Consider the following 19791-nt stretch of genomic DNA (forward strand, 5'->3'; position numbering starts at 1 on the left):
CAGAGTACTGAACAATATATGAAGTTTTACAATATTGTCAAATGTTTTCCTTATTCACTTATAATTAAAAAATTGAAAAAAGAATTAATTACTTAAAATTCAAAATTATTTTTATAAACAATAGCACATGCACACACGAATTAACAGACTGAAAGCAGCACAAGATCCTTATTGTAAGCGATGAACTGGTTGGTTCCTGGCAAGAATGCGTATTGCCCTGCGACCCTCTTCTCCTTCAAAATGACGGAAACTCTATGAAAAAGATTTAATCAATTAGTTCAATAAACCAGGTTAGTAAAATAATTTGGCTGAATGAACGAGGATAATAAATAATGATTTGGCTGAATGAACTAGGACAATAAACAATAATTTGGCTAAATAAACCAGGATAACAAACAATAATTTGGCTGAATGAGCCAGGACAACAAATAATAATTTGACTCAATGAGCCAGGTTTTGGTTTAATTAACCAGTAGGCTGAATGAGCCAGCGTACTTGTCCCTTACAAAGTAAAAACACACGTCGTCGATCGCATGAAATGTACGTACTTTTACATCGAAACGATCGGAGCTTTTCGGTGTACCGTACTGGTACATTTACTGGTACGTTGATCTTTCTGGTTACATGTAATATTCTGTTGGTAGTTGTTTTCGAGTGTAATTTTTGTGCTATTGTGATTTCGCGTGCTTTTTGTGTTCTCGTGTACTTATGTTTTCGTGCGCTTTTGCCGTGTTTTATGTTTTGTTTACATCTCGGGTTTATGTTATATTCTTTCTCGTAAAAAAATTTTTTTTTTTGTTTAAAATAAAATAATAAATTTAATTAAATAAAAACAATGTGACGTAAAATAAAAATGAGTAAATCTTTAATGCAATTAATTAGTGTGGTTTAAAGAATTCCAGTAATTTTGCATAAAACCGGTACCTGTGTGTTATCGTAATTTGTTTCCGGTGGTGGTTTTTTTCTTCGTTTGTTTATATTATAGAATTTTCAATAAAAATATATTAATACAATTTTATTAACTCATTAAGAAAGTGATTTTTGTCGTGAATACACCCGTTTCGAGTGCGGTTCGCTAGTTTGGTATATAATTCCTGAAATTGAACTGCATGCAACGACAAAATGTTCTAAAATGCGGTGGAATATAATGTACTCACATGGAGCGATGAAGAGCTGCAACCGATAATTGTTGTTTTTTTTAAGGAATATTATGTATTGGATATAATTTATAGAAATGCAACCATGCATAAATATTGTATAATGCAACCTTGCATAAATACTGTACAATGTTCTAAAGTCATATTAATAAAGTTTTTATTTCCGTTTTTACTACCGAATCTGCAACACGTGTTTTGCTGCTGCTTTAACTATTATTTGTAACAGGTTATTATTTGTACACAACAGGCCACGTTGTGTACGGATATAACTAATATAATTAATAATAGTGTCTTTTTTGCTAATTGTTGCTAATTGTCGTGAAAAAGAAAAAATGAGTTCTAGTATGCTGTCGTTTCCTTTTGAAAAATTACGTGGTAGAGAAAAATTCGACGTCTGAAAACAACAGTCGAAATCGTACCTGGTAATTAAAGGACTCTGGAAGCACATTGAAGCAGGCGTAAGTGAGAATTCAACTGTTGCTGTTAAGGAGACTGATTCCCGCGCAATTACTGAATTATATTTAATGATTGACCCAAGTAACTTTGGAATTATTGTTGAAAAGAAGCCTGGGATAGCTTAATGGAAGCATATGAAGACAAAGGTTTGACCAGAAAGGTTGAGTTGCTTAAGCAACTGGTGCAACTGAAGTTGTCGAACTTTCGATCAATACAGGAATATATAAATGCTGTTGTAAAAATAAGTATATAAATGCTCTTATGACAATTTTAAATAGCACTCTTTATTTTGCGCTTAAAAAATCTGTAACATGATTAATGATTACAGTAAAATATTACGATTGAAAAATTAAACTAAAAATTTACTCACCTTTGTCTAGCAATCACAAACAAGAAAAGAGAAAAAATGAAAAACGGAAATTTACTAAAAATTTCGAAGTCTCCAAGTCAGCTGTTTGTCATGATTGCCAGACAAAGGTTTTTAAATTATTCGCAATTTTCGGCAACATTCTCCTCCCCGCAGGCGACCCCAATGTCGTTTGCGTCAACTTTGCCGATATCCAGAATGGCCAGCTTTACGGCAGGGCGCTCCAAAAAGCCTTTTGTTGTTTTGACCTTAGCTCGTCTTACTTGGTCATCTTTCGCTACAGTTGTCTCGATAACTATGCCTTTTACCCAAGTATTTCTCTTAGCCGTTTCATCAACTATCAGCACAACATCTCCTACCGTAATGGGTTTCACTTTATTGAACCATTTGCCGCGACGCGTTAATGTCGGAAGTATCTCACGCACCCATCGTCGCCAAAATTGATTTGCAAACATCTCAGATTGTAGCAGGCACATCTTTGGATCGATTCTCTTAGCATCACAAAATGGTTTTAAACCATTAGCGCTCCCCAACAAGAAATGGTTTGGAGTTATTGGATCCTCATCTTCACTATCGAGTGACACGTAGGTTAAAGGACGCGAGTTGATGATCATTTCAACTTCAAGTAATGCAGTACGTAAACTTTCATCCGTAAAACGTTGAGATGGCGAAATTTGATACAGCACTGTCTTAATTGTTCTAATCAGTCGCTCCCACGCTCCTCCCATATGTGGTGCTGCCGGTGGATTAAATTTCCAGTCTATTCCTTGATGAGCTAGCTTGTGTTGCATAACCGAGGAATCAATGTTCTTTAACTCCTTTCTTAAAACGTTCTCGACACCGTGAAAATTCGTTGCATTATCGCTGTAGATGGTGATAGGTTCTCCTCGTCTGGCAATAAAATTTCTTAAACACATTAGGCATGAGTCAGTACTAAGACTATGGGCGATTTCGATGTGAACGGCTCTGATAGTCAAACAAGTTATTATAACACCCCACCTTTTCAGTGCTTTGCGATTCTCAATAACCACCATTGGTCCAAAATAATCAATACCCACATGAGAAAATGGACGTTGAAAAGCTGCTAGTCGTGCTGGGGGAAGTAAGGCCATTTGCGGCGCTTGAGGTATTGCCGATGAAATTTTACATACGTTGCAGTTTCGTCGCATCAATTTGAATAATGGTCTTAATTTTGGTATGAAATACAATTGTCTGACCTCATTTAAAGCAGTTTCATGTTGGATGTGATAAAATCGTTCATGATAGTGCGCACATATAAGGTACGATACTCTATGTTTTGGCGGTAAGAAAATAAAATCAGTTTGAGGTTTACACTCATTCGTAAAGTTACTCGCTCTGTTTTTTACTCTTATGAGCTCATTGTTATCCATATACACCTGCAACCTATATAACGGACTGTTCCTTTCTATTATTCTCCCCATTTTCAGTGTCGACCAATCTTCAAGTAGTTCCTGTTGCACGCTTTTGTATATTAAGAGCTTCGCGCGCTCAATATGTTGAACAGTCAAAATAACGTTTGTAGCATTGAAACCGCCACAACGAGCCTTTAGTTTCCCAATGTAGAGTAGCCAATTTGCAACGGCACGGTACAACTTGATCCAGGATGAAAAATATTCATAATTGAAACATGGTTGTGTCTCGCGATGATATAAAAATTTTGCACGAGTTTCACTGGTCTTCATCGGACCTAAGTCCACCTCAGTTGGCCATTTATCCTCGTCTTGTAGCAAAAATTCTGGTCCTTTGACCCACGGCTGCACATATTCGGGACTTTGTTTTGTTTTCGTTGCACTGTCTGCAGTATTTAATTTCGTGGGTACCCATCTCCACTCTTCGACGGTTGATGCTTCTTGAATTTCTGCAATGCGAAACATTACGAATTGTTGAAATTGACGTGGATCACCACGCAACCACTTTAGCATCGTTTTGGAATCGCTCCAAATGAAACGCTTTTTAATATCAAATGTGTGTACTTTACATATTGTATTCATAAGCCGTGTGCCAATTACAGCAGCTTGTAGCTCCATTCTTGGAATAGACATCGGTCGCATTGGAGCGACTTTGGTTTTTGCGGCTACGATCCTCGTACTTACTCCATATTTATCTTTAATGCGGAAGTATGATACAGCTGCATAAGCAAACTCACTCGCATCTACGAATGTATGAATTTGTACATCACATGAACTTTCTGTTATGTATGGTGAATAACAACGGGGTACAGAAATATTAGCAAAAATAGGCATGCAGGCAACCCAAGCTAACCACTTGCCCATAAGATCGGGTACCAGTGGTTGATCCCAGTCGATTCCGCTTCTCCAAATATCCTGAATAAGTATTTTTAAATATGATGTGAGGCAAGCTGCCAGTCCCAATGGATCAAAAATGGACATTAAAATTTGAAGTACTTCTCTTTTAGTGGGTACAATTTCATCTGCAAAAACATTACGACGTAAACGAACGAATTTTAAAACATATTTAAAGCAATCTGACTTCGGGTCCCAATACATGCCGAGAATTTTTTCGATCGGAAGTGTGTCGATATTATTATCAAACGACTTACCCGTCTGTTCACTATTTTCGTTTAACGCAGCTAAAACTTCTGGTGCATTACTTGTCCAGCTTCTCATATGGAAACCACCTCGTTCATGTATGTTGCGAACTGCCTCGGCTAATGCTATTGCTTGTTCAATGGAATTTGTTGAATCTATAAAGTCATCCACGTAATGATTGTTTTTAATAGCGTACACTGCTCTAGGATTTTCAGCTATAAATCTTTCTGCGTTCAGGTTTCGAATAAAATGCGCTATATATGGTGAACATCGCGCACCAAAGCTAACTACATTTAATTTATAAACGCAAATATTTTTAAATGTCTCGCTGAACCATAGAAATCTCTGAGCATCAGTATCTGCTTCTTGTACTAGAATTCGATGAAACATTTCAGCAATGTCACCACAGACAGCTATTCTTCCTATACGAAAATTTAATAATATGTTTATAAGTGGTCGCAGCATATCCGGCCCCTTCAGCAAAAAATCGTTTAGTGACACTCCTTCAGCTTTGGCTGCAGCATCCCAAACTAATCTATGCTTTTTCGGTTTAAGTAGATTGCGCACAATAAAAATTGGTAAATACCAAATCTTCCCACCTCGCTCGTTAATTGCTTCTGGTGGCAACTCAGTTGCGTAGCCCTTGCTGACTAAAGTAGTGATTTGTTCCTTTAGCTTTTGACACAATTCAGGGTCCCCATGCATTTTTCGACGTAAGCACTCCGCTCGACGTAATGCCATCGGCAAGCTATTTGGCAATTCGACCGTATCGGTGTTCCATGGCAAATTGAAAACGTAGCGGTTTCCGCGTAACTGGCACTTGCGCATTATTTCCTCTGCTCGCTGATCCTCAACTGAAAGTAATTCTGCTTTTGGGGTAGCCACCGCGACATTCTCGTTTACTATAAATGTCTTCACTAACTCATGAAGCTCCCTATCAGCTTCTTGTCCACAGCTACATTTGTGTAGGTTTAAGTTGTTACGGTGGTTTAATTCACCACCACCAAAAACTGTCCAACCAAGACGTGTTTTCACCGCCACGGGTTCTTGCCAGCCACCCTCTCTCACCTTAAGTGCTGAAATTAAGTTTGGATTATTTACGCCGATAATCAGCATGGGGACAGCATTTGTATAACTTGCTAGAGGCAAGCCATCTAAATGCGGATACCATTGTTTTATTTTATCAGCTGCAAAAGATTCTGCTGACATGCGTAAGTTGCTTACTGTGCGGACATTTTTCAATGGGAATTTTTTAGCTTGAGGAGCATTGGCAGAAATTTGTAGGTTGAGCCTTTTTGAGTTATTTTCCTGTCGACTGATATTACCTGTCCAATTAATGCATAGCGCATCCTGGATACCATCGTTTCCCAATTCATCGGCTAGACTTGCTTCAATAAGCGTTAGTGTTGACCCATCGTCCATCAATGCATATGTGTTAATAGTCCTTTTGGTGCCATATAAAGTAACTGGAAGAATTCGGCAATATGACCAGTTTTTATTCACTGATGAATTATGGTTGTTGAGTAACGCTTTGTTTGAGTATGGACTTAAACTTATTTGTTCTACTATATCCGATGAAACATTGTTAGCTGTAAAAGATATTGCTGGCGTAGATTGGTCTATCCGAGAATGCAGCATGGCGTGGTGTCGTGCATTGCAGCCATCAATGCCACACACTTTATTATTGAAACAGCGACGCCTATGCTCGCCTAAGCATTGTCGGCACAGCTTCTTTTCCTTGACAATGCGCCAGCGTTGATTAGTAGGCTCGTTCTTGAATATTTCACATTCCATTATTTTATGTCCGCCGCCACAAATGTAACACCTAACTGCCGTGGTTGTCATTTCAGCTGTCTGATGTACGTGCACTCGTCCTTCCTTTTTTAGTGGTTTATCTAAAAAAGAAGGTGTAGCTACTCTACTTGCCGCATTTGCTAAAGATGAGAGCCACGCTGAAAAATCGCGAAGTGTAGGTTCGGCTATTGATGCTGAATGTAGTGCCCATTTGAGCTTCATATCTTCAGTTAATTTACTTATTAACTCATGTAATAAGAGTGGATTATTAAAATAACTATTCAGCTTACATGCCTCAATTGTTGCAACTACATTATTAATGTTGACTGCAAAGTCAATTAAATCGCCCAGCCTACCCCTTGGAGGCGGTAACTGACGCATTTTCTCAATTAATTTATTTAGAATAATTTCTGGTCGTCCAAAATACATACGAAGAGTGTTTATTATTTCTCCAACCATATTAGGCAACACCAACATATTGCGTACTACATCGCGCGCTTTACCAATGAGGCACCTCTGTAAGCGCATTAGACATTCATAATCGGAGAAACCTGCGATTTGCTTAGTTTGTTCGTACGCACTTATAAAAATGTGCCATTCTTCTGGATCGCCGCGGAACGTAGGCAAATCTCTCGGTATGCATTGACGCGCTGCTAGCTGAGACGACGTAAGCGTGGGAGCGATCTGTAAGGTATAAAGAGATGGATTATTTACTAACCTTGGTGTACTCTGTAGATGAGGTTGGCCATGTGGCGAAAAGTGTTCATCAGCTACGGCTTGATGTGCATTCAGCTGAGGCCCAACTTCAGGCAAATGTGATTCCACGATACCCTCGTCGTCACTATCTGCAGTGAGGATTTTAAATTTTTCCCGCAAATAGCTCTCCCTAATCTGCAACGACTCTTCTAGCTGTTGCAACTTAAGTTGTTTTATTCGAGTAATGTTGGCGCTGGGCTGCTGCTGTTGTCTACTATGTTGACCATCATCCTCATTGTGTTTGTGTGAGATTTTATCATCACCATCTGCATCTCCAACTTCAAGTATGGCTGCTGATGTTAAACCTTTTTGAAGAGGCAGCTCCACGTCATTATCATTTTCCATATTATAAAGATTTTTTAAGAATTTCTTGTTGTAAAAATAAGTATATAAATGCTCTTATGACAATTTTAAATAGCACTCTTTATTTTGCGCTTAAAAAATCTGTAACATGATTAATGATTACAGTAAAATATTACGATTGAAAAATTAAACTAAAAATTTACTCACCTTTGTCTAGCAATCACAAACAAGAAAAGAGAAAAAATGAAAAACGGAAATTTACTAAAAATTTCGAAGTCTCCAAGTCAGCTGTTTGTCATGATTGCCAGACAAAGGTTTTTAAATTATTCGCAATTTTCGGCAACAAATGCTATGGTACTCACATCAGTAAAGGTGAAAACGGCTGGACTTGAGCTTGGTGACGAGTTAATTGCATCATTATTATTAGCTGGACTACCAAATGAATTTAAACCGCTGGTATTTGCTGTCGAAAATTCAAAAAAGGTTCTAACCATCGATTCTGTTAAATCAATTTTATTGCAAGACACTAAATTTGATGTGAAAAGTAATGAAGAGAGTGCTTTATACACTGGTACAATTAACAACAAATCGAAGAAAAAGAAGTTTCGCTGTCATGCCTGTAAATTACCTGGTCATTTTGCTAAGAATTGTCCAATTAAAACAAAAAGAGAAAACAACCAAAGTCTGCTAGCGTCGCTGTGCACAAATGTTAAAAATAATTCAGATTGGCATATTGATTCTGGTGCAACAAATCATTTAACGCACAATAAAAAAATTCTACGAAATAAATTGTCTATAGAAAACAAACAAATCACAACTGCAGACAACAACAAGTTGAATGTCGAATGTGTTAGTGATTTAGAACTGTTACTTATAAATGACAATAAAAAAAGCAAAGTCACAGTTACAAATGTGAAATATGTTCCGAATCTATGCACAAATATTTTATCAGTGAGTCAAATGGCAATAAGTGGAAAGAAAGTGGTGTTTGAATAAAACTATTGTAAAATATTTAATAAAAATAACACTCTTAACACAAAAATTACACTCTTATAAATTAAACTATGAAGAATGTGAAAAACATAGTGGCCATGTGATTACAAATTATGGCATAGAAGGCTTGGACATGTCAGTAGAATTCTTGAAGATGCAACGGGTGCAGCTTGTGATGTTAAGATCAAGTCGCCTTGCAAGGACAAATGTGGCGTTTGCGGTAAAGGCAAACTCGCTAGATCGCCGTTCAATGATAGCAATAATTTGACACAAGATGTTCTTGAATTAGTACAATCGGATATAATGGGTCCCTTTCAGGTGGCGTCGTTCTCTGGCAAACGCTATATTCTTACATTCGTCGATGATTATACACGGAAAGTTTTTGTAACATAATACCTATTAAATCAAAATTCGATGTATATGAAGAATTCATAATGTTAAAAAAGGTTGTAGAAAAACAATGCTCGAAAAATATAAAAATATTACGCTCAGACAACGGGACAGAATATGTGAATGGTAAATTCCAGAAATACCTTGCTGAATTATACACCAGACCACTACTCCATATATGCCTTCGCAAAATGGTGTGGCAGAACGTATGAATCGAACGTTGATGGAACGAATATGGTGTATGCTATTGGATTCAAATCTGAATGAAAAGTTTTGGGCAGAAGCCGCAAATACTGCAGCGTATGTACTTAATCGCACTGCACGTAACACCAATGCAGCTAGTCCTGAAGAACTTTGGTGAGATAAGAAGCAGAATTTAAAGCATTTGCGTGTATTTGGATGCAAAGCCTTAGCTCACATACCGAAGCAAAAGCGAACGAGCAAATTTGCTGCAAAAGCACTTGAGTGTATATTCGTTGGTTATAGTTCTATTTCTAAAGCATATAGACTATTCAACACAAACTCAAAATCAATAATCATTAGTCGGGATGTAGTGTTTCTTGAAAATGAAACGTCCATTACGATACAACCATCGTATATCAATAACTTTACCGATCGTTGGCAACAACCTTTCGAGCATGATATCGATTCAGAGGAGCGAGCTGGAAGTCTCAAATCACCATCATTAGTAATTGATGAAACTAGTCAAGATATAATCGATGAAAGTAGCCAAGATGTAATTGACGAAAGTAGTCAAGATATAATCGATGAAAGCAGCAAAGCGGTAATTGATCACAATGTCAACGATGAAATGTATTTGCCTGACGATGATGTTTCAAAAGTTGATATAGAGGTTCGTAGATCTGAACGATTTAACCAATTACGTACTTCTCACAATTTTTGTGCAATGAGTTATATATTAGAAGAACCTAAATCAGTTGAAGCAGCCTTATCTTCCAATGGTGCTAATGATTGGAAATATGCTATGCAAGAGGAGATGGCATCGCATGCATTAATCAAACATGGCAACTCACTAAGTTACTACACGGAAAGAAAGCAATTCAATGTAAATGGGTTTTTAAAAACAAAGTTAACGCTGATGATGGCGCAGTTCGACGAAAGGCGCGACTGGTTGTAAAGGGGTATAGTCAACAAAAAGGAATCGACTACGAGGAAATGTTAGTAAGTAACTGCATTTTTAAATGGCGAACTCAAGGAAGAGATTTACATGGCGCAGCCAGCTGGTTTCGATAATAATTCCGGAAGGATTTGCAAGCTGAATAAGTCGCTGTACGGTTTAAAACAATCAAGTCGAATTTGAAACGAAAAACACAACTCAGCGTTGTTGGAATTTGGACTCCGCAGAAGTGAAGTAGATCAATGTATCTATTGCACTGATTCAAATGAAATGTTTTTTGTGGTTATATATGTAGACGACGTGCTGATATTTAGCAAAGATGTCAAGAAAATCAAAAATCTTGAAGCAAGTTTGATGAAATCATTCAAAATGAAAGACATGGGCAAAGCTACGGCAGTTTTGGGTATAAAAATTACTCGAGATGATTGCGGTATTAAGATTGATCAGTCAAGATACATCGCCGTTGTCCTGAAACGTTTTCGTATCCACGCCTATTGACCCAAATCAAAAATTGACAACTGAAATGTCTCCGAAAACTGATGATGAACGAGCAAAAATGGCTTCAGTACCCTGTATGCAAGCAATTGGGTGTCTTTTATATGTTGCTCAAATCACAAGACCAAACATCTGTTTTACCGTTAATATGTTAAGCTGTTTCTCAACAAAACCTGACTGCACTAAAACGAATTATGAAGTACTTAAAAGGTACAATCAACAAATATACATATTTTAGAAAATCGTCAGAAGATATCATTGGCTATTGTGATGCGGACTGGGCTGGCGACGTTGAAAGCAAACGCTCCACCACTGGTTATGTGTTTATGTATCAGAATGCTGTAATATCTTGGGCACCAAAGCGGCAGCACACTGTGGCACTTTCATCAACGGAGGCCAAGTTGATGTCGTTAGTCTGTGAAATCCAAGAATCTATTTGGCTAAAGCGACTGCAGAGCGATCTTATTGCTATACTATAGTTTTGTTTTGTGACAACAAAAGCGCGATGTTCATAGCTCTTAACAATTCGTTTTCGACACGTACAATTTTTAATGAAAAGGTCAAACTTGAATATATTAATTCTGGTAACATGTTGGCAGATAATTTAACTAAAGCTGTCAATGCTTCTAAAACCTAATATTTGAAGTTGAATGAAGTTGGCTTAAAATAGTTAAGTAAGTTCTTATATAAAATTAAATATTCCGGAAGGGTGTTAAAGGAATATTATGTATTAGATATAATTTATAGAAATGCAACCATGCATAAATATTGTATAATGCAACCTTGCATAAATGCTGTACAATGTTCTAATGTCATATTAATGAAGTTTTTACTTCCGTTTTTACTACCGAATCTGCAACACGTGTTTTGCTGCTGCTTTAACTATTATTTGTAACAGTTTTTCAAAAATTTAATTTTTAATTTTTATATTTTCTTTTTATTGTTTTTTATTTTACTAAATTTTATTTTTTTTGGAGCTCTTTTTTTTTGCATAATAATTGCACATATACAAAATCAGCTGATAGAGACAGCAATTAAAATTATTAACACAGAAAAATTACAAAGTGAATAAGTATTACAAAACGATCAAATAATTAAATCAATTGTTATACAAAAGAATGTGCAATCTTGTAATGTTGTACCCTAATTTAGTGAAATACTTAAATTTAATTAGCAGATTTTAAATTTACTATCAAAAATTTAATTTTGACTTGATTTCTGAATTTTGAATATTTGAAATTTACGGGTACTAAATTGTTTTAATTTCGTCAATAATTCAAAAGGTATCGAACTATAAGTGGCCAAAGGACATCACCTATGCGGAAACAAAACGCATCACAAAAAATTATGGAGAAGGAGGTAGTAAACATACCTTTATCTCTCAAACCTGACAATAGCGTTGAAGATAATCTATTCCAACAATGATGGAATCTCAAAGACATATTAATAAGGATATGCGGGACCTGCTGGCACAGGTAGTTAAAATTTGTGGCTAAGAGTGTGGCTTCCATTAGCGTGGAAAGTCAGGGAACACTAAAGCATTCTGCGAATAAGAAACCAAACGGTCCACCACTCAAAGTTCAGATTAGAGAAATCGGTTGCAAGGAGCAGGAAACGCCTTGTCACAAATAGCAGCTACTTTAAAAGAAATAGTAGAAAACTTCGATAAAACTGGACCTCGTTAAAGCGCCAAGAATGAGATCGGAAGCAATTCTCATTAGCAAGACGGCAGACAAGTCTTACGCAGAAATGTTAAAACTAATTAAATCAAAACCAGAGCTTCAAAAATTCGGAAAAAACGAAAATTAGGGAAGCGGGAAATACTGATTAAGCTTACCAAAGAAGCTGGAACTTTAGCTAAGGACTTATGCACTGAAATGAAGAACACACTTCAGGATAATACTAGTGTAAAATCCTTAACACTTACACTCTAATAGAATGCAGGGATCTGGACGAGGTAACGTCCAACGAAGAGGTGTGCGCGGCGATTGCTGATCAATTTCCAACAATAAACGTATTGGAAATTGACGTAACGTAAGCTCCCTATACTAAGGATGCCAGTGTACTGATCACAGTTGCCTCAGTCAGAGTGCACTGGGTGAGCAGTAGGATCAGAAAGCATATCGCACCCATGAGGTGCTTTAAATGCCTCCAATTTGGACGTGCTGCTAGATAGTACAAAAGCGATAATGATAAATTAAGCACATGTAAGAGATGTGGAGAAGATGGTCATAAGGCAAAAACGTGCTGAGCTCAACCAGAATGCATCGTATGTCCGGAAAACTGCAAGGGTGGTAATCTGCACTACTCAAGAAGTTCCAAATGCGAATTCTACAGGAAGGCTATGCAGGAGCTTAAGTCCAAAAAATGATTAAATTTCTGCAATTCAACCTAAATAGACGTGAGCCTGCCCAAGATCTCTTATCCAAAACAGATTTGAAATTAAAATCGGATGTACTCGAAATTAGTAAATTTTACAAATCAAAAGAAACCTCTAAATGAGAAAAAGATACTTCTGCAAAGGCAGCCATTTGGTTAGGACAGGACATAATGTTTGAACAAAGCGTATTGGTACAAAAGGAAGGTCTAGTACTTGCGGAGGTATATATGTGTGCAGCTGCTACATATCCCTAAATATCACCCAAGAGAGATTTGAAGAGTTTTTGATAGACTATCAGGAACAGACAGAAACAAACTCCCATCATTGTTGCAGGAAATTTTAATGCTTGGGCAGTCGAATGGGGCAGTACTGTTACGACGCGCCTAGATGGGGACCTATTAAAGACGTTCACCTCACTAAGGCTAACACAAATGAAAAATGTGCAGAGCCCAACGTTTGATAATGGTAGAGGCGTATCCTTGATAGATCTCACCTTTGCCAGTCTGTTATTAGTAAGGTGTTTGCAATGGAAAGTACCAAACTACTACACCCACAGCGATCACCATACCATTTGCTTTTCTATATCGTTGAAAGAGAAATTTGTTTTAAAAAAATCGCAGAAAAAATCACAGCAAATAGGCTGGAAAACTAAGTATCTCGACAAAGAGGTAATTCATGAACGAAATAATGGGTTTCGGAGACGAGAATGCTTCTGCAAAATCAAATCACCTTATAAAGGAAGTATGCAACATCTGTGATGTATTAATGCCAAGAAAAGGCAGAAGTAATGGGCGCGCTCCAAACTATCAGTGGACGGAAGAAATAGCTTTACTAAGATCTCAATGTTTTGCCTTCCAGTCCCACAGCTCTGGAGTGGATGCGGAAAGGCTTCTACAAAAATACTGACGGAATATATCTGAACTTAAAAAGGCAATTATTAGTAGTACGAACCAAGCTTTTTAAACTCTGATCAATGATGTAGTCCAAAATGTCTGAGGTCAAAATGTGAGAATATTAATACCGATAAACACCGATTTAAATGAGATCCCCCCGGTTACAAATTTTGAAGTCATAAGCGCTTCTTCCAGAGTTAAACCCAATAAATCTCCTAGATTGGATGGAATTCCCAATACCGTATTGAATGAGGCAATACAAAAACACACTTCTATATTCAGGGATGTATTCAACAGCTGCCTACAGCAAGGAATTTTTCCTTCGTGTTGGAAAAAGCAAAGATTGGTGCTCATCCTAAAGGTAATAAGCCCTCAGAACTACCATTACCACTGCAAGTAAGGTTCTTGAAAGAATTATATGTTCTAGATTAGAAAAATTCACGGAGTCAAGTCAGGGTCTGTCAAACAACCAATTTGGCTTTAGACCTAGGCGTTGTACTTTTGATGCTATACTACATGTGTGCAACATTGCAAAAGAAGCTGCTAAGGGCTTAAGGTGGCCAGGTTAGATGTAAAAAGTGGTTTTAATTCCGCTGAGTGAAGTAGCATCTTAAATGCACTAAAATAAGAGTCTAGAGTCTCAAAATATCTTTTGAAAATAATTACATCATATTTTAAAGAGAGATTACTCTTATAAGATACAGAATCCAGACCGAAAACGTATAAGATTACAGGAGAGGTTCCTCAGGGATCAGTTCTAGGGCCGATTCTATGGAATATCATGTATGTTACAATGGTATCCTTCGAATTGAAAAGCTGAAAGGAGTGAACGTAGTTACGTATGCAGATGATATTGCAATAGCAGTGGTTGCAAAAACTTTAGTGGCTAGAAATTGCAACGCTAGTTTTTCAGCAGGTAAATCGTGGTTGCAATATAATGGATTGGAGTTCGCTGAGCATTAAACGGAGTTAATCAGCAGTAGGAAAACGATTGAATAACTCTCAATTAAAGTGGGTGGTGTAGACATTGTAATGTTTTCAGGATCGCCATGTAATGTTATTATCAATGTTGGCAGGATTGCTAAGGGATTAAGAGCCCCAAAAGGTTTCGACCTAGCAAGGATAAGTATTAATCTGAGCTCTTCAGCCGCCTTTAAGTACTTTCTAAGCTCTTCAGCCGCCTTAATGGTATTACCAGCAGATATGCCGCATATAACCAGAGATTCAAAATACAGTTTATTCTTGTTGCCTATGCAAAAGAATCTAAAAGAATCTTATTTATTTGTAAAATCTTACTCTATTTATACAAAATATTCTTATCTACTAAACTTATTATTTATTTCCTATATATTCTTGAGTAACCAATCAATGCATTGGTTACTCCCAAATTTTGATAAAGTATATGATTTTTACATGTAAGATATTCATAGTATCTATTATACTATTCTAACATATGTTATCTATTTCTTATGCATTTTTACTTGTATATATTATTATAAATGTTATTCATAAGGTTTAACATTTCTCTAAAGGAATTTGTGTTACTACCGTACAATGACCACATATGATAAAACGTTTGGCTCGCGCATCATGTTACGAGTGCACAATCATAACGGCGTGAGTCAAACAAAATTTAAAAGTGTAATATGATCAAAGTCAAAACAACAAAGCGACAAATGTGCATTCAATAAATTATGTCACAATTGTTTTGTTACTTTATGCAATGACTTGCCATATTAAACAATGATGTAGGTCATGGGCACCACACCCTACCCCTTAAGAAAAGTGTAAATTAATTGTAATTTCTACAAATTTAAATTAATTTATGCTATTAATTATTTTATTTATTGTTTTTATCTTATTTATTTTAGTGTCAGATTCACTATGATACTAATCCATATCAAAACAAAATTTTTATTTAAAATTTACTATTTGTATAGTATATATTCATTAACATGTTTGAATAAAATATTTTTATTAACATATTTAGTATAATATAACGTATTTAATTTGTATTTTGTATATAATAATGATATGAGATTAATAATAACATATTTTGATATTAATATATTAATTTAATATTTAATTACATTTAAAAATTTATTTAGCTCTACATTTGATTAAATTATTGTTGTGTAGTTCTACATATTTATTATATATTAATACGGTACTATTTTTACCTTTTTGTGACACTATTTTATATGGGCCTTTAAATGGATTGTCAAATTTCTTTTTGTTTCCTACTTTAATATAAACAAAATCATTTACTTTGAAATTTGATTCATTAATATTTTTCTGTTTTTCTTTTGTTATAGATTTGTATTGTATTAATTTTTGCTTAGCTTGGGTTTGAGCATATCTTAGTTTTAATTTTAATTCATTACAATAATTTTCAATGTCGTATGTCATTTTTTTATTTTCTAGTATTTCACATGGTAACGCACATAATTTACCATATACTAATTCAAATGGAGTGTAATTTGTTGTAGTGTGCGGAGTCGAGTTATAACTGTAAACATAGTATGGTAATAATTCATCCCATGTATCTACTGATTTCATGGTCATTAAGTAGTCATTTAAAACTCTATGATTTCTCTCAACTGTCCCTAATGTTTCATGATGGAATGGTGTTGAAGTGGTTTTTTCTATTTTTAATAGTTTACAAATATTTTTTAGAAGTTCGTTTGTAAATTCAGTACCTTTATCGGTTTTCATCTTTTTGAAACAACCATATTTAAGAATGAATTTCTCAACAATTGCTTTAGCAACGCTGATAGCTTCTTTATTTTTTAAAGGTATTGCTTCTATGAATTTCGTTAATTCACACTGAAGTGTCAAAATATATCTGAAATTATTTGAAGGTAAAAGTGGGCCAATTGTGTCAATTGTTATGACTTCAAAGGATGTGTTTGGTGTTTCAGTTATATCATACTGTTCTTTTGTGTATTTTGTTATTTTAACTTTTGCGCATACTTCACAGTTATTGATAAATTTTTTAACCATTTTATTCATATTTTTCCATACATATTTTTGTTTCAGTTTGTTTATACATCTTTTTATACCGCAATGTCCTCCATGTAGTGATTTATGATATTCTTCTATTAACCTGAGCATTTCATTTGTATCATTAATTCTTTTTGGTTTTTTGTAAATAATTATGTCTAGACAATTTTTCAATTTTAATTCTTTTTGCAGCTTATTAAATATATCTTTTACTTGTTGCATGCTTATGTTATTAAATATTTCTTCATCTTCCGCCAATGCTAGCTTTGTTATGTTTAAGTTGTCCATTTTGAATAATAACTTCCTCAGAATCAATTTTATCTCTGATAATGATTTTTCGTCATATTCCACAACTATAGTTTTTGCTGCTATTTTTATATATATTGCACTATTTTTATTGAACTTTTTATTTCCATGTTCAAGTGCTTTTTCATTGTTTCCATCTGCAGAATGGTTTATATTCTTGAATTCAAGTTTTGTTAAATACCTTACATCCGATACCGATGTTGCATTCCACATGTGGAGGTGATCAATCTCCGTGTTAGCTTTTAAGGTTATTTCTTCATTTTGTACTTGTGCGATTTTGTTATCTTTTTCATTCATTTCTTTGCTCATTTTTCTGGTTAATATATTTATATTTTTAGGAATCATTTCAACTAATTCTTTTGAATTTAGTTGTATCCTTGATAATGCGTCTGCATTAGTATTCATCTTTCCTTGTTTAAATACTATATTGAAGTTATAATCCATGAGATCTATTCTTATTCTAGTTAGTTTTGATGATGGGTTCTTATGCGTAAATAGACTAACTAAAGGTCTGTGATCTGTATAAACTGTAAAATTTCTCCCAAATAAATATGGTCTAAAATAATTTATACCCCAATGAATGGCAAGAAGTTCCTTCTCTATCACGGGTTTATTTAACTCATATTTATTTAATGTTTTGCTTGCAAATGCTATTGGTTTATCATTACCAATTTCTCCTTGTGACAGTACTGCACCTAATGCATAATTAGAAGCATCTGTCGTTAAAACGAATGGTTTTGAAAAATCTGGATAACTTAAGATTGGTGGTGAAATTAACTTTTCTCTTAAACTATTAAAAGATTTATCACATTCTTCCGACCAGCAGAATATTTGATTTTTCTTAAGCAAGTTGTTTAGAGGTCTGGCTATTTCAGCAAAATCTTTTATAAACCTTCGATAATAGTTGCACATTGCTACAAACCTTCTCACTTCGTCTGAGTTTTTTGGTATAGGATAATGTTTTATTACATCGTGTTTATTTGGATCTGTACGCACACCTTGTGCGGTTATAAGATGACCTAGATATACTACTTCTGGTTTAAGAAAATTACATTTTTCAGGGTTAAGTTTAAGATTATATTGTTGTAATCTACTAAATACTTTTATTAAATTGTTATTGTGTTCTTTGAGATTAGAACCAAAAACTATTACATCATCTACATATAAAAATGCTGAGGAGTCTAAACCTGCTAATGCTAATGTTAGCATTCTTTGAAAACTATTTGTTGAAATTTTTAATCCAAAAGGTAATCTCTTGAATTGAAAATGACCTGTTTCTGTTGAAAAAGCTGTTAAAGGTTTTGATTTGTGATTAAGTGGGATTTGATGAAATGAACTAGTCATGTCTAATGTAGAGAAATATTTCGCCTTACCTAACTTATCTAGAACATCTTCCAAACGTGTTAGTGGAAATTTATCGTCTACTACTTTTTTATTTAACTGTCTGAAATCTACAACTAATCTCCATTTTTCTTGTCCCTTTTTTGGTACTATTAAAATTGGTGAGTTGTAAGGACTTACTGATGGTTCTATTATATCAGCATTTAATAATTTTTTTACTTGCTTTTCTAGTTCTTCCTTTTGAATGTTCGGTATCCTATAATTCTTTATATATATAGGTGTTTTATCTATTGTTGATATGTGCTGTTCATAAAAATTGTTTATAGTTAATTTCTCTCCTTCTATATGAAAAATGTTTTGGAAATCTTTACAAATATTCAATATTGAATTTTTGGCTATGTTATCTAAACCATCTATTTTTAATTTCGATTTAATTTTTTCAAATGTATATGAATTTCGATTAGAATTATATGAAAGTATGTTATAATTATTTAAAGGTTTTATTTCTATTGTTGCATATTCTAATTCTACAGGTGTGTCTCTAGTATTTAATAACCTAATATGTTGTATACCTTTGGCAGGTATTAATGAATTAGCTATGAATACTCCTTTCACTATTTCTTTTCCACAGACTAAACTGTCTTCTTTTGTATTTAGTTCAACTACTTGAATTACTTCTACCCTGGGCGGTATTTTGATGTTTTTAATGGTTTTTATTTTTATATTCAAGGGTAAGACTATCTCATCTTCTGAGTTTGAGATCACTAATACGCATGTTTCATAATTTATTTTACAATTATGTTTTATCAAAAAATCTCTACCTAATATACCATCTGTAGGTAAATTTATATTATTTTTTATGACATTGAATTTGTGAGGTATTGTTTTACCATCAAAAAATAAATTTATATCTATTAAACCTTCTGTGGTTGTTTTTCCTGTTGTTATGCCATTTATTTGGCAGTTTTTTGTGTTATCAAAATTGCTCTTCCCTATTATACCTTTTTTTATTACTGATATCTCTGCCCCTGTGTCTACTAATAAAGTTATATACTTATTGCTACAAGAAGTTTTAACATTAATACTATTATCAATGTTTTCTATCTTTTTAAAATGTATTATTTGTTTTTGTTCTGGTTGTAATTGTTTCGATTGTTGTAACCATTGTTTTGGTTGTGACCTAGGTTGTGATTTGGATACTGCTTTAGGTTGTGCCCCGGGGTTCGTGAACCGGGGGTGTTCCAGTTTTTTTGATTATTGGAATTGTTGTATTGGTTTGATGCATTCCTATTGAAATTTCCATTCGCATTTCTGTTATTATTCGAGAATCCGTTCCTTTGTTGAAAATTCCTGTTTGGTTGCTGTTGTATCATGCTTCTATTTTGTGTTTCTACACTTAGAGCAATTTGTACAGCTTCGTTTAGAGTAGTTGGCCTTGCTGCTGCTACT

The 19791-nt window shown here is 34.7% G+C and overlaps 1 protein-coding gene across 1 annotated transcript; it reads right to left on the reverse strand.

Moving 5' to 3' along the window:
* Positions 1-2099: 2099 nt before the first annotated feature.
* On the reverse strand, positions 2100-7445 carry LOC119665526. Its single transcript, XM_038074751.1, has one exon. The coding sequence runs from the start codon at positions 7443-7445 to the stop codon at positions 2100-2102; it is 5346 nt and encodes a 1781-aa protein (XP_037930679.1).
* Between the last annotated feature and the right edge of the window lie 12346 nt (positions 7446-19791).

Source organism: Teleopsis dalmanni, chromosome 1 (genome assembly GCF_002237135.1).
Source record: "Teleopsis dalmanni isolate 2A chromosome 1, ASM223713v2, whole genome shotgun sequence".
Taxonomy (NCBI): Eukaryota; Metazoa; Arthropoda; class Insecta; order Diptera; family Diopsidae; genus Teleopsis; species Teleopsis dalmanni.